Source organism: Phalacrocorax carbo, chromosome 1 (genome assembly GCF_963921805.1).
Source record: "Phalacrocorax carbo chromosome 1, bPhaCar2.1, whole genome shotgun sequence".
NCBI lineage: Eukaryota > Metazoa > Chordata > Aves > Suliformes > Phalacrocoracidae > Phalacrocorax > Phalacrocorax carbo.
Genome location: NC_087513.1, coordinates 27,412,992 through 27,428,493, shown reverse-complemented (window position 1 = coordinate 27,428,493; position 15,502 = coordinate 27,412,992). Strand labels below are relative to the sequence as shown.

General features: G+C 47.2%; 1 protein-coding gene and 1 long non-coding RNA gene across 3 annotated transcripts in view; one reads left to right on the top strand and one right to left on the bottom strand.

The window, feature by feature from the left end:
• Positions 1–1,867, bottom strand: part of LOC104048328 (ankyrin repeat domain-containing protein 26) — a 59,124-nt gene extending 57,257 nt beyond the window's left edge. For both annotated transcript variants that reach the window (XM_064446737.1, XM_064446747.1), the window contains exon 1: positions 1,421–1,867. In XM_064446737.1, coding sequence (XP_064302807.1) covers positions 1,421–1,623 — 203 coding nt within the window. In that variant the 5' untranslated portion in view covers positions 1,624–1,867. The remainder of the gene's footprint in view (positions 1–1,420) is intronic.
• LOC135312540 (uncharacterized) lies at positions 1,643–12,554 on the top strand. Its single transcript, XR_010372114.1, has 5 exons — positions 1,643–1,974; positions 3,322–3,474; positions 4,572–4,632; positions 5,285–11,398; positions 11,494–12,554. It is a non-coding gene; the product is annotated as an uncharacterized LOC135312540 (long non-coding RNA).
• The last annotated feature ends 2,948 nt before the right edge of the window (positions 12,555–15,502 follow it).

Sequence of the window (15,502 nt, the reverse complement as noted above, 5' to 3'; positions counted from 1 at the left end):
GACACACAGAGGTAAACCTTTCCAGAGGCTTCCAGAAACAAAGCTTTCTAGACAAGATGAACTTAAAATGCAAAAACTAGCCAAAATTCATACCAGGGTCTGCTAAGACCTGATGACTGACTTAATCAGCCACTGTGAAAGAGAAGGTAGTAACAAAAAAAGAGAAACATTCAGCAGCTCTTTCCATAAATGTCATCGGGGACCTTGACTCAGGCAGCTGGAGTATGCACAAAACCCACTCAATCCACCTTAAACTGTGTCCCCCATCTCCAGCAGCATAAACAAGTACCGACTGGCAACACTCTGGCACACAACCCACATTACTAAAGTACATGCTTACCGTGCTCTCCTTGTGCCTCCTACAAATCTAGGCAGTTTTAGGTGTTTTCAGGACAATTAGCTAGCTGGCTGCGAAAGTCCAGTCTTCAGGATAGGCAGCCTAGGAAGCTGAGCTACTCTGATAAACCAGCATATCTTCAGAGTATCATGAAAGTTTTGACTCAGAGTCTTTTCAGAAAAAGGCATTGAAGGGTTGACCCATACAAGACCCAAAAACTTCAGCTGATTCCCTTTTGCTTATGATGGACCACCAGGAGCTATGCTGCAGCCCAGGGCTTCTTCTTGAGATGCAATTGCCAAGTACTTGCTGTACTTAACTCAAAAACCCACACAGTAACACCTGCCAGAAGCAGCAGCTTCTCCTGCAAGTCACTGCTGAGATCTTCCAATCCGAGGTACTGATTAGCTGTACCAAAGCCTCTGAGCAAACAACTAACTAGCTAAAATCAGACTGTTGCTTTGGCTGCCATATCACTGTCACAAAAGGCACATCAGGCAACTGTGTGTGCAGTATCAGCATACAACACATTTACTCTGCACTATAACTCTTTCCTAACTGCAGTGCCTACCTCTCTTAAGTTACCCCCTGTTCTCAGCTCAACTACTAAACCTGCACACTGAGCCCTCAAAGATGCACAGAGATGCATGTGATTGCACTCTGACTTCAAAGCACGGCTGTTGGAGACGGCCGTGAGGCTCCCCCTGCAACCCGCCTTTGCCAGGCTGCAGCCAGCTCCCCTCCACTCCCGCGCCCCCACGCGAGGCAATACGGCTCCGGGAATGAGGGAGCTGAGAAGGCCGGTGCAAAACGGGTAAGGCGGCAGTGCCAGGCCGCGGTCGGGGGTTTCTGGCAGTACAAGCCCGATTCCCACACCCAGCCGAGAGCCCAGCTCAGCTGCGGAGCCGGTCCTGCCACCCCCCGCGACGAACGCGGCCGGTCGCCCCCAGCTCCTGGAGCCGCCGGGAGCCGCCCCCCGCCCGTTGGTGCCCCCTCCCCTCGCCGCCCCGCCTCGTCCCGCCCGCCAGTGCCCCCCGTTACCGCCCCGCCTCGTCCCGCCCGCCAGTGCCCCCCACCCCTTACCGCTCCGCCTTGTCCCGCCCGTCGATGCCGTACTTCTTCAGCCCCTGCCGCACCTGGGCCAGGTCGCCGCTGGCGGCCCCGCGGTGCAGCTTGCCCAGATCCTTCTGCCGGAGCTCATAGGCCCCGGCAGGGGAAGGCAGGGAGGCGCTGCCGGAGGGCGGCTGCCCCTTTCTCTTCCTCCCGAACCCGAAGATCCTCTTCATCCCGCGGCGGGGGCGCGGGCACGGTCCCGCCTTAGAGAAGCGGCGGCAGGAGGCACCGGGTGGGCTGTGCCGAGCCCCGGGCGGGGGCAGAGGAGCGGAGCGCCCAGCAGCGGCCGCGGCCCCGGCCCGGCTGGAGCGGAGCGGAGCGGAGGGCCAGCAGCCCGCGGGCAGGGTCGCGCTCCCCGATGACAGCGGCAGCCCTCGGGCCGCCGCCTCCACACAACTGCGAACCCCGCGCAGGCGCCGTTGCGTGGCGACGGCTGAGCCCGCGCATGCGCGACTCCGGCCGGGTCGGGTGCGTTATGGAGGCGCTTAAATATGAAGCGGGACGGCGGCGTACGCGCCTTCGGGGTGAGTTCCCGCTTTGCTGGCGCGAGCCGCTTGTCAGGTGTGTCACGCGGTAGCGATGTCGCTTTCCGCCCCTCAGGCGGCGGGCTGCGGCGGTGGGAGGTGACAGGCCCGGCGGGTACCGGGGGGTTGTGCACCCCGCGCGGTGCTGGGGGTCGCTGCCGTGAAGCTCTCGGGGGGCGGGTTGGTGTCCCTGGCAGCAGCAGTTCTCCGCCGGCCCCCGGCGGGGTCTGCGCTGCTCGTCCTAATTTGCTTCAAAGCAAATGGCACAAACTGGGAGAGCGCGTGTAGCGCAGAACAAGAAAACCTCTTAAAGGAGTTACGGACAAAATAATTATCTGACGAAATTCGTGTCCTGGTTTATTTAGCAGGGCTGCTTGAGTGCTGGGTGAATGGATGCCAGAGGAACAGACAGCAAGGATTAATATAGTAGGAAATGGGATGGAGGGGGATATCATCTAGTTACATGCCTTACCCACGACAGAATCAGAAAGTTACTTTGCAGTGAATGTGGCCGAGTTGGCACCGCCACAAAACTGCACAAACACTGTACAAAAACGTGGTACAGAAATCAAAAGGCAGGCTGCGCCTTTGGCATAGATAAATTGGGAATCATTCTCAACGTTGTCCTGCTACGGTGCTGCCGCTAACTACGCAGTTCAGGTTGGTAAAACCTTACCATAAGATACCATATGATTTTGGGGTAATGCTGTAGTAGAGTATACCCTAGGTAACTGCCAGAACACTTCTTCCTGTCTTTAGGAACTGCTTCTTGCATATGAATTTGTGAAAAATGGAGAGATGACAAACAAAACCTAATTAAAACAGAAGAACACGTTTCACTATGATTAGCAGTGAAAATAGTTATTGCTACAGAAGAGGAATATAGTGCCGCTTTTTAGGGAGGAGATTCAGCTCTTTGAAATATCTTCTTCTCCGTCATGACTAATAATAGTACAGTTATTAAAACCTTCATTTTTGTCTCCAGAATGAATCTTCACGGCTTTATCAAGCCTGTTTGCTTCTGGCAGTGTTCTCTTGTATCAAAGTGGCTGATGTGCAGTCACTTTCATTAGTTGATTCTCAGTGGATTAGAAGTGTTATATGGTTTCAGACCTGATCGCTAGAAGGAAGTGCTAAAATAATAATTATTAAAAAAGAAAAGACAGAAAACCCTTTTGCTGAAACCACAGCTAAGTAAATTCAGTTTGCAGAACCTAATTTTATGAGTATTGGGAAACGGCTATGAGTAGCAAGTTAGAGAGTATCTCTGTAATCAGTCTGACTGTTTAATGGAGAAACGGAGAGCCGAATTCCTTTTGTTAATTGGGTATATTTGTTTTCTTCCAGAGATCTTAGAAGAAAGGCAGGATTTAATTTACAAGATGGCAATATAGAGTAATCACAATCCATCTCTACGCACTTTCCAGGAGGAGGTATTTCTGCTGAAGTCCTTTTTCAAGTGGACACATGCTCAGTCACAAAAACTTTTGGTTTTTACAGGTCAGTCCCCAACCAAGACCAGGAGACCCTACAGTCCTTGTCAAGTGCCAAATATTTCAGAATGGTATCAGTAAAAACCCCTGTGATCAGTGAGTCAGCTTGCGCTGGTAGGGACTTTGGTAGCAGGTTGAAATATAGTGTAATGCTTTGAAGATAAGAGGGTGCTGATGGGGCCTGTGGATATAGTCATGTGAGCACAACAGGAACTGTTCATTCATTATTAGCCAAAAAAGATGCAAAAAGAATAGCTAGTATCTATTACTAAAATGATTATCAGTTGTTTGTATTAATTTTTGCCAACTTTTTGATCTTCATTCATACCATTTCTTTAACTTCTTAGGCTCATGGGTGATGTGGAACATGCCCAGATTTTTGGTTTCAGTTTTAATCCATTCCTATTTTTTATTTTTAGTAGTTCCTTTTTTATTTGGTTGGGTTTGTGGGTTTTTTTGTTTGCTTTTTTTGTTTGTTTGTTTGGGGTTTTTTAAGATGTTCGTATTTCCTAATGTGTTGCTTTGCCCTTTCAGTGTGTTCTATGTAGTTTATCTATAGCTTTCTCTCAGTACCATCTAGTAACTTGTTTCTATTCCTGTCTGCATGAAATGTTCCATCCCTGTTCTGATGCCCTGCATAAGACCTGTGTACCACGGGAAGATTTCCAAATACAGCTTAAGTGTGGCTTAAGTGTTGCATAAGCTGTGGTATTCAAGTTAGTCTGCTAAAGGTACACCTTTCCTTCCACTTGATTCACTGTAGCTGGATAATTTAGCTCACAGTCTTGTACCACTGACGTCCAAAGTGGCAGTCTAAAATTCCATTTTTCCAACCTGTATTTTCCCCCTATTAAATCATTGTATTTTGTTTACCAAGAAGGAAAAACTGCAGTAAAGACCTGTAGGGCTGATAACCATGTGGCTCTAATCATCTGGTTTAGTACATCTGCTTTGCAATTGCTGCATTGATAGGAGGGGTGGAACAGTCAGAAAAGCTGTCTAGGAAGATTGCATTTTGTGGCATTGCTTGCTCTGAGGCTTTGAAGAGAACTGGGTGGTTACACGCATCCTGCAGGCAGTGACTGTAACCGCTTTTGTGTCTAGGTGGAGAGCTGGAGCTGTGATGGTGCTTCTGGTGTGCCACATCTGGAGGCCTGTACAGTCGGTGGGTATGCTGAGTCGAATGGTGGCAGTTTTACTTGTTCCCAGTCCAGTCTGACACTCACACCATATCCCATGCACATGTGCACACAGTAGGATTAACAGCTAGCTTTCTATTGAGAATGTGGAATGGATTTCTTCTGGATTCCTCTAAGTGATGAACAAGAAATGTTCTTTTCAAGATAGTAAAAGAGTTATGTGTAACAGAAGAGACTTTCTAGCATATTCAGAACCACATAGATTCACTGGCTTACACTTTTTGGGCAAGCATATGCATATTGTGTACCTCTATACAGTTATCATTCAAATGGACAGAGTGTGTTGTTGTGGAGCCAGGTAGATCATAATTGGATTTATTAGGTTTAGTTACATTTTAGTTGAGAACAAAGCACAATAAAAGTTTTGTCTGCCTTCTTTTAATTAAACTACTTACAAATTATAAAGCATAAGAAAGTGAGAAATGTCTGCTAAAAGTAGGACTGTAATTCACTGAGAATTTATTTAAATTCCCAAGGGAACAGAGGGTAGCATTCCTACTGATGTGGTGATTCTCAACATTTTTTTAAAATTCTGACCTATGAGTGTACCCTGCTACTAAAAATGGTTTGTTTGTGGTTTTTTTTTCTTACATTTAATTGAAATTTCCTGTGTTTCAGATTTCAGTTTGTGGCCATTACTTCTCAGCCTGTCACTGGATGCCAAAAGGCTGCTGTTCTTCTTTACTCCTCCCTTCCTCCCTAATCAATAAGATTCTCCCCGGAGCCTTCCCAAATGAAATTCATTACAAAAAGCTCTTTACTACCTTGAAGCCTCTCCTGTTCTCATACCAAGAAGCAACAGACAAACGGTTTCATTGCTTGTGACTCATTTTTCTTTCCAGTCTATTGATCGTCCTGAAAAATGCTGAATGTCCAGAATCCAACCGCATGAAGATTTTACATACCAGTTCAATGTGAAGTGTATCAGTGATTTCAGTGATGTTAGTAAAATTATTTGAGCTATGGTGCTTTGTTGGGTCAGAGCTGTGGCTGGGTGTGGTTGGGTTTGGTGCATCCTCATAGTTGATGTAACACATCGGATATTCTGAGTCTACAGTGCTTGTATCATACCCCTGCCCAGAGGTGTTAACGAGCACAGATAATTTGTGGGAAACATTCTGCTGGAGAGGTATGGGGACCTTACTCATTCCAGCGACGGACCACCTTAGCAAATTACAGAGTAGGCAGAAAGTTAATGATGTATTTATTATTTGGTTTGTTGGCTGCTGAAATGCATGGTGTTTGTGCTTAGAGTTTGTGTCAGCTGTTTTTCACATGATGATAAACTTGAATTTGGAACAGGCTTAGACATAATTTTCAGTTGCTATTGAGGGAGAGAACCGTATTAGTTCCCAGCAAAGTGCCCTGAAAGCTTCAGCTGGTAAATGGTTTTTCTATGAGCCTCACATACTGATTACTAGTTTTCTTTTTAAAGTTCAGACTAGCTTAAATTTCTTGAAGGGCTGAGACTTTCTAAAATTATTTTGCACACTTAACGTTTAAAATCAAACCAGCATCAGACAAAAAGAAACTGATCCCAAATCAAAACACAAATTCAAGTTATTTGCTTGGGTATTGCATAGTCTACGATCAGGCTGCTAAGCAGCCAGATTTCATCAGCTTATGTGTTGTCATAGAGTTTACTGCTGCTTCTTATGTCGTTTGCCTTTATTGGGAGTTTACAGTACTGTTGCTCCTAAGCAGAGCTCTCATTCTCAATTATGTGAAGAACAGGTGCAATTTATTGTTTGAATAAATTTGGTATCTTTGAAACGCCATTTTGGTTTTACAGCCCAGGTATTCACTACTATACATAACTGTAAAGGGTGTTCACCTGGAGAGGAGGCGGAACATTATTTCAGTATGTTTTTGCCAAGTGTGCTTTGGTGTATGTGTGAAGAGTGATTTGTCAAAGTTGCAATGCCTATCTTCATGCATTTGAGGAGATGAGGACTGAGTAGGTGGACTTCTGTAGCTGGTTATTTCCTAGGTACACCTGGAATGTGGTGGTTCTTCTCTACTTCCAGGTCTTGAACAGTGCTGTAGGAAACAGGAGTCCAAAAAATACAAAAATGTGGCTGCATGTCAGATTGTGGCAAGCTGAATGAATCTAATTATAGGCATATCACTGCAGCTGTAAACAGAAAACACTGAGAATAGAACAACTCCACTTGACACTCAAGTGTTTTAATGCAGCTGGTGTCACTTGGTGACCAACCAGTGTCCACTGGGGTCCACTCACTCTGTCTGAGGCTATGTCATTATTTTGGCAGTAGCTGAGAAATTGCCACTCCCTACTGCTTGCTGCTTTCCTCGTGCTGCCTTCTGCATTGGCCTGACAAAAGCATGGTGGAAAACTGATTCGGCTGAGATACTAATTCCTTTCTGCTGGAGCATTTCCACAATCCTGGTTCAGCATGTAGCAGCACAGGCTCCTGTACTGGTCCACAGCAGAGAAGTCATAAACTGATGGCAGGAGGGGTATTAGCATGAGGACAGATACTTTGGCACTGCCACCCAGAGGTTAGTCACTGACCAGTGCTTCTGGGGGACTATCTCAGCAGCTCAGAAGGTGCACAGATGAGATGAAGAAGAAATGGTTGGGGAAGTGGAGAAGTTCCAAAAAGTTCTTTCCTCATGATCTGTCTTTAGAAATCAAAATTTCCTTGTCTAAATCTGGCCAATCTTCAGTGGTGGCATCATGCCTCACAATGAGACTTTGCCTAAGAAAGTTGTTCTCATCTTTGTCTTTGTGCTTGCAGATGTTGAATACATTTTGCAGTTCTTTTGTTCATTGCATGTAGTCAAATGAAGACTACAGTTAAAGCTAAGATTAGGCCAGACTCAGGCAAATGGCTCATTGCATTGGGCAGGAGGTCTAACTGAATACAATCAGGCCTGCAACTTGAAAGGTTAGGATCACTGGAGATATTTCCCAATTTATTTTGTATGTAAGAAAAAGCTGCTGACAATAGGATTTTATCCAAATTTATCTGGCCAGTCTTAGGGTAGTACATTAGACACAGCTCTGCTGTTACCAAGAGGTGCTGTGTGTGGGCAGATCTGATGTGCCCAATGAGCTATGAAGACCCGTGCATCCATGCTGTGCATTCTCTGTCTTCCAGGCATCAGAAGCCTCCCCTGACTATCATGGCCACTCTGAGATCATCAGGAGTGGGCCCACAGTGACACTGGACATGGACTTGCAAGTGAAGGAATTGAATAGACTTCTTTTTACCTCCTCACCCCCTACCCCGTTGTAACTGCTCTCAGCTCCTGTTGCACCACATGCCAACACTGAATTGCTGTTCTGCTGCTGCTCCACCAGCCAAGAACTTTTCCCTCTCACTGACAAGGCAGCAGCACAGAGCACGTTAGGAACAAAGCTGAAAAGAGGTCATGTCCCAGTCGATCACAGTGAGAACACAAAGTGAAGGCCAAGATGTTCTGCACCTGCTTTCTCTGTGGAGAGATGCTAGAAAGTACCAAAAGCTGAACTTCCCTTTGACCGCTCTGGTGCGGGCTGGAGAAATTTCTTAACGTCTTTTCCCTTTGTGGGCTACCAATCGGTCAGCTCCCCATGGGATCAAAACCTGTGGGATTTGCCAGTGTTTCATGGCTACGAGAAGCTCACCCACTGCCTTCTGCCTGGACCACAAGAAGTATTGCTGTAACATACAGAGGATCCTGGGAACTGATGTTTAGCCATACCTCAACTCTAGTCCACACCAGACCTTAACACAGTTGTGCTTCAAGCCTAGCCAGTGCCAGAAGAAAAGGACACAGATGCATGCTGGCCATTTGCCTTGCCTCCAGGACAGGCTGAAGATGCGGCTGTGAACTGAGCTGAAGTGAGCAGAGGAGAGCTTTTGCTCAGACTTAGGGCTTTGCTTCTCTTTCACCTTCGAAGTCGTCAGCATAACTGATTTTCACACAGACTGAGGACAGAGAGAGTCTTAACTGCCTGCCTAGGGAGAAAGCCCGAATCAGTCTTGGAAGAATATGACTTTCCTCACCCATAGCAGCTAGGTCCAAAGAACCTAAATTTTTTAACAAACACAGCAGTTCTCCTAAAACATCATGACAGTTCTAGCAGTCGTCACGATTTTGCAGCAACCAGACAGGTTCTCTTCTGTGCTAGAGGCATGCGGAAGGAATAAGAGGGTACAGCAACGTGAACAGGGAGGGGAGAAGCAAAGCCAGCAGGGGGAACAGAAGGAAACAAAGACACGTACTGGATTACAAAGTTTGTTAAATACCAAGTTGGAACAAAATACTTGAAATTAAATGCAGGGTGCTAGCAGCACAAAACTGTTGTCTTCCTGCCCAAGTGGTGCCTGTGGATCCTCTTCCTCGCTGCCTGGCAACTCCGGGCCCCGAGTTAGTGGGTGGAAGGGAAACGCTTCATCTCAGCATAACTCCTCTGTGTTTTCTGGAACTGGGACTTCTCTGCTCCAGCATTTTCTGATTGGTAATGATGTCGGCTCCTCTGCTGTGAAAATAGGGAAAAGCAGTTGACTCATTCTACAATACCACCTTCTAAACACGAACATAGCTCTGATACATGGCTGCTTTAGCAACAGATCTCAGTAATGACTGGAGAAGTAGATAAAAGGTGACACGCTACTGAACAGCCAGAGCAACCTCAAAAACCCTTCTGGGAACTCTACTCCTGGGTCCCCATGACAAGGGAAAGAAACACTGAGACAACTACCAGCGAGCAATAAGTTACAGAACTTTTTCCTGCGTCACCTGAGCGCATCGTGTCCTGGGAATCAACGACACTGTTTAGAAAAGCAAAACCTGAACTGCTTCTTGCTCAGCTGGTGCCTGAGACAGGGCTCAAGGGGTGATCTTGGGCAAAGCCAACTTAATAGGGTTGTTCTGAGATATGGCCGTGTTACTTCCTTCTCTTCCTGAGGAGGAGTTCATCTGTCAGACCGAGGAGATGCTGCCACAGCCTCGAGCTGCAGCCCAGCCTGTGCTGGGCCTCCCTGCTCTCAGCCCTGACCCTCACCCATGGACGTAATGTCCTGGTTGGATTGCAGACCTGCGCGTCCCCATGGACTGGCCTGGTGATTTGCACTCTTGGTTGGGCCCGCTTACTGTCACTGGACCTGTTCTGCTCTTCTTGCTGAGGGCCTGTGGGACTGTTCCCTGGCCCGTGAGGTCATGGACCCTGCCAGCCTTGCTACAGCTCTCGGATCGCCCTTGCAGATGTGCCTTTGCAGATACCACTCTGCACATTCATTGTTCCCCATGAAGACAACTACAACAGCGTTTATGATCATCTACTATTACTGCAACAACAGAAGGAACATCAGGAAGAGAACAGGTGATTGACTATACCAAAAACAGATAGGAAAAAGGTTATACAGGTCTCAGAAGAAAGAAGAAACCTGGACAACCAAAAGAAAATCCCCAAGAGAAGCCCAAACAAACTAGGGCTCACCTTTGTTCTCAATCTGCCAGTTTCATTGACTAGTTCAGAGCAGCTGTTCTTCATTTCTCCCTGTAAACTGAGCTGGGACTCCATCTCTCTCTTCTCATACACGCTTAATTCCTTCGTAGCTCTGCTCAGAAGCCTGCTTAACCTACACAGCAAATTAATCAAGGAAACAATGAAGCAAGGAACAACCGGCCTTTTTCACATACTCTCACGTAAACAGTGCAGACATGGCTCGCTTCATCTTCAGCATGCTTGGTGCAGCAGGAATTGCTGAGAAAAGCCAGCATTCCCATGCCACAGGTGTCTTGGTATGGTCCAGATTTTGCCTAAAAGGAGTAATAAAGTACCTCCTTCCCCTAGAACTGCAGGGCAACCTGTACTTGCAGTTTGTTTGGCAGGTATTGAAAACTATAGGCTCATGCACAGAAGTGCCTTGCAAGAACTAACAGGAGGCTTGAATTTGCTCACAAACGGCTACGTATGCCTGTTTTTATGTTGAAGTCCAATAAGGCTTGGCTTCTACTCAGGGATACCTCTTCACCGTACTAAAAAGTCGTACCTCTCACAGTCTTTCTGCAGTTCGAAGTTTATTCTCAGTTCTTCGCACAGATGCAATTCGTCTATGCATATCCCCTCTACCAGCTTCCTCACTTGCTGTCCTTTACCGTCATGCTTTCAAGATAGAAAAGGTACATGACACACAGAGCGTAGGAACAATATTGACGTGCAGTACGTGCAGCTAGCGTTCTCCACAGAGAAGCTGCAGTACTTCTCTATCTGTTGCCTCCTGCATGACCCCCAAATGATGAGTTACTCATGGCAGGAATGGCAGGAATAACAGAGCAAGCCGAGCGTTTACAAACTCGACAAAAAGGTGAACATGGTTCTCCTGGGTATTGGCTAGGTGTCTGGAGAGTTTTCTGGGCTCACCTGTTCCAAGAGTTCAGCCTTTGCCCTGCCACTCTGACCAACACGCTCTTCAAGGTGGGATCCTGACTTCAATTGCTCTTCCCATGTGCTGTGCAATTCCTTTGATGTCAGAGCCAGCATGTTCTGCTTTTGCACCTGTGAAAGCAACAGTGGCAAGAGGGAAAACTAAGGTGACCAGGAAGACAAGACTGCAATAGAAAGCAGTAACTTAAATGGACATGGGGATAAGCTCTCCTCTCCCCATCCAAGACCTATGGTTAAGGTTAATGCGGAGTGTAAAACACACCTCAGGAAGCATAACCAAGAACAGCAATTGAAGCTGGTGGAAAGAATGAATGCTCTAGAAGTGACAGGTAATACAGTTCATAGTAATACATACTTCATAATACAATAATTTCTCGCGTGCCTGCCGCTAGAAAATACCCTACCCTCTCTGCTTCTGTAACAGCTGTATGTCTTCTGAGAGGAAGAAAATGCTCTGCCCGCTACTGTACAGCGTCACCTCACCTAATTATTCTTTACCTCAGCCCCCTGCATGGCGGATGGAACCAGCACCCATTCACAGGTGGGAAAGGAGGCTAACGTGGTCTCAAGGGCAAGCTGTGACAAAGCTGCTAAGGTAACATGGATGTCCCAAGTCCCGTCTCCTCTCTCAGCTTTCAAACACAGGTCTCCCTCCTGCCCACAACATCCATCCGATACACCGTCTGTCGTGGTTTAACCCTGCTAGGCAGCTAAACACCACACAGACACTCGCTCACCTCCCCCCCGCCGGCCTGATGGGGGTGAGCATTGGCAGGGTAAGAGTGTGACAACTTGTGGGTTGAGATAAAGACATAGGTTTCATAGGTAAAGCTAAAGCTGCATGCGCGAGCAAAGCAAAATAAGGAATTTGTGCAATACTTCCCATCGGCAGGCAGTCTTTCAGCCACTTCCTGGAAAACAGGGCTTCATCACATGTAATGGTTACTTGGAAAGACAAATGCCCTATCTCCAAACGTCCCTGATTCTTACGGCTCCATCTTTTATTGGTGAGCATGACGTCACATGGGATCGTCTTTTGGAGTCAGCTGTCCTGGCTGTGCCCCCCTGCTCCAGCTTCCTGTGCACCCCCAGCCTACTTGCTGGAGGGGCAGTATGAGAAATGGAAAAGGCCTTGACACTGTGCAAGCGCTGTTCAGCAATAACTAAATCATCCCAGTGTTGTTCTCATCACAAAGTCAGAACATAGCACCAGACAAGCTACTATGAAGAAAATGAACTAGTACCAAATCCTTGCCTTTTACAGCATTAAGTAGGACTTGCTCTAGTAGCATGGGAAAACTCTCAAAACCAGAAAGGTGGGGAATGGACCAGGCCGTTTTCTGAGCAGCCTTTATTCAGAAGAACGCAGGAACTGAGGTCCCCGTGGCTCTCCAGGAAAACCTCATCTTAACATTTTCCCGCAGAAACAGTGAACTAGGCTCAGGAAATCACAAGAAAGGAAGTTTATGAGCAGCTTACTGAGGCAGAGGCTTGCAGGTCTCTCTGAAGGGCTTCAATCCTATTGCTTTGTTGCTGGACTGTGGCTTCCAATCTGGCATTTTCAATTTCAAGGCTTAAAGAGAAATACAGGTCTAATTATGGAAATGCCCCAGAGCACCAAGTCTGAAAGAACAGTGTGAAATACCATAATCTAAACGAGACGCATCCAGCAAAATCGTGTATTAACTTGCTGTGATGCTACAAGGCTCTCCTGTTGTTTTCGCACAGTCCCAAAAAGCGACAGGCACCTTGCTTCACTGTGTTATTCTCTTACCGTTGCACGTGTTCCTCCAGTTGTTTTACAGTGGTGTTAGTCCCAGAAGATGCCAACAGGAGGTCCTGCAGTTTCTGGGACGAAGCTATTACTTCTCTTTCCTTATTATCCAAGGCCGTCTGCAAGTCATGAACACAACGCTCGGACTGAAGATGCTGTTCTTCCAGCTGCCGCAGCTGTAAAATCACAGGAAGAATCCACAGTAGTCAGGTGAGCTTTGACAGAGAGGAGTCAACTGCTGCTGCAGGATTCAAGTACTGCATATATCTGCACGTGGCCTCTCCTCAAAGAACTGTAATCATTTCAAGTACCCGCAAACCTTCACTTCTACTAGCAAATGAACACAAACGGTGTTACTTTGTCATTTTTATACTGGCCTCTCCCGTCCCTACATTGGTTTCCTATAGCACAGTTCTAAGCACCGACACGGACCCTCACACCCTTCCAGTGACTCGTGACACTCTTTGTATCCCCTTGTTTGCTCCTCCATTGAAAATGTGACTTAAATAGTTCATCCTTCTCCTACAGCTTCTTCACAGCTCCCTCCCAAGGAGATTTAAGATGATTTTTATTTCAGAGCTCTGAGGCCTCTCTGCTCCAGTTTTTGAAGAACGCTGCAAAATGTGGTCCCTGCCTCAGAAAGCGGCTTCCAGGTCACTTGCCAGAAGGCTGCTTAAGGCTGGCAAATTACAGCAGGGCCAAAGAAGCAGGAAAGAAAAGATGCAGAGATGCTGCTTTGCATATACAATGCAAACACACCACGTACAAGCAAGCTCTGCTTCTTGCTTAGTTCAATCCACGTGGTTCTGACACCTGTACTATTAAAAAAAGCCCAAACCCTAACAGCTCTGTCAAAGTTCCGTTGACCATGAAGAAGGTTCACATTGTTTTACACACTGTGCACCCAAAACAAGGACAATGACCTTCACACATATTTAGGAAGCTACAAAGAAGGAACACCTGCTGTATACAAACAGAAGAATATAAAGAAAGAGTGCAATATCCTGAACAGGGAAGTAGTGCCACAGAGCAGAGGTGAGTTCTGAGAGAGGCCAAACCGCTCTGTTCGTACCTAGCCACCAGAAGGCTGCTCCTAACACACTGCCTTGTCCCTCCAGCTTGTGAGGAGCTTGCCAGAGGGGCAGCTGCGTTTATCACCAGGGAGGGGAGGAAGGAGAAAGGATGTTGCTGCAATGCTACCCCAGAGCCTGAACAGGAGCTTCTGCTGTGGGGCTGAGGAGCGAGATTGTCTCTTACTTGCAAGAGAAACCAGTTGGCTTTTTGATGATTCAGGTAACACTACCTTGTGCTCTGGAGGAGGAAGGGGGGGCCACCTGGCTGAAGGTTTAATGAATTATAACAAGGGACCGTTGTTAACTTCCTCAGATCTCTCTCCTACTGTCTCCCAGAATACTGTTTTGCCCTTTTTCATGATGTACAGGAAGGAACAGCCCAGGTTTATTCCTCCAATGACAACCTTTCCGTACCTCAGCTTCAACCCTGTCCAATTCCTTTTGCAAGCACAGCTTGTCTTCCTCCAGGTCACTGTTGTAGCGCATAGTCACTTCCAGTGAAGCTTCTGCCATAGATTGCTTTTTCAGAGCATCGGCAAGCTTCTGCTGCAGCTGTGTGACCCGGTCCTAAAGAAATGTTGTTACGTGAGCATGAAGAATGTGATAAGAACATGAGAACACGGGGTGTGATTTTTACTTCTTAAGTTACATAATTAGGTCAGTCTTCAGAGGGAATTCAAAGATAAGAAATTATGTTCGCTACCAGCAGGCACCTGCAGAACTGATGACCTCTCTCTGTCTTTCTCAGCCCGAGCACCTCCAAGCTACCAGGGGGAAGCAGGGGGAAACACCACTGCTTCTATACTGTACTAGAAATGAAACTCAAGGGCCAGTTGCTATGAGACCCAGGTCATTAGGGTGTCCTGCCTTTGTCCCAGTCCTAAATGAAGAGCTGGCCTGGAGCGCAAGTATTGCAAGGGCCCCCAGTGGCAAGTGTGTGGTGGGAGCAGCAGCAGAGGTCAGTGAGCCCAGAGGGAAATAATCCCAAAAGCAAGTGAACAGTGGGGGACCCCGCTATGTCCCTCACAGAAAGTACCTCAAAATCCCCAGGAGGTTCAGTATCTTCCTCCTGCTCTGCTCCTCCCCATGACAGGGCACCTGAAAAGGAGGTAAGAAGTGACACACTGTGTTTCTCTCACTCTGCTTTTTCCCCATCATCCAAGCCCGGCATCTGAAAGATGAGGAACGGTTCTACTACAGGCCACAGCGATTTTCCTCATCGGCTCTTCCACAGTTAAGGATCGTACCTCCTCTGTCCTGAGCAAGCGCAGCCCATGTGTAGTCAGCAGTCCTCACAGGGCAGGAGCTGCTGAGAACTGCCTTGCCTGCTGCACCACCTGCAGAAGATTCTTCCGTGTCTTCACCGTCCGTGCTTTCCGTCAGTAGCTCTCTAAGGTCATAAACAGAAAGAGAGGAAACGGGATTGGTAAAAACAACCACATCTTTGCCTACATGCTTGACTAGGACAGCAACAGCCATTCCTGGCCCTGCCTCTGCCTTTTCGTTGCCAACTGAGAAACCGTAACACAACCCCCTCCACACACCTTACTCTTGCACTACCATTACATGATGAAATACTCACTGCA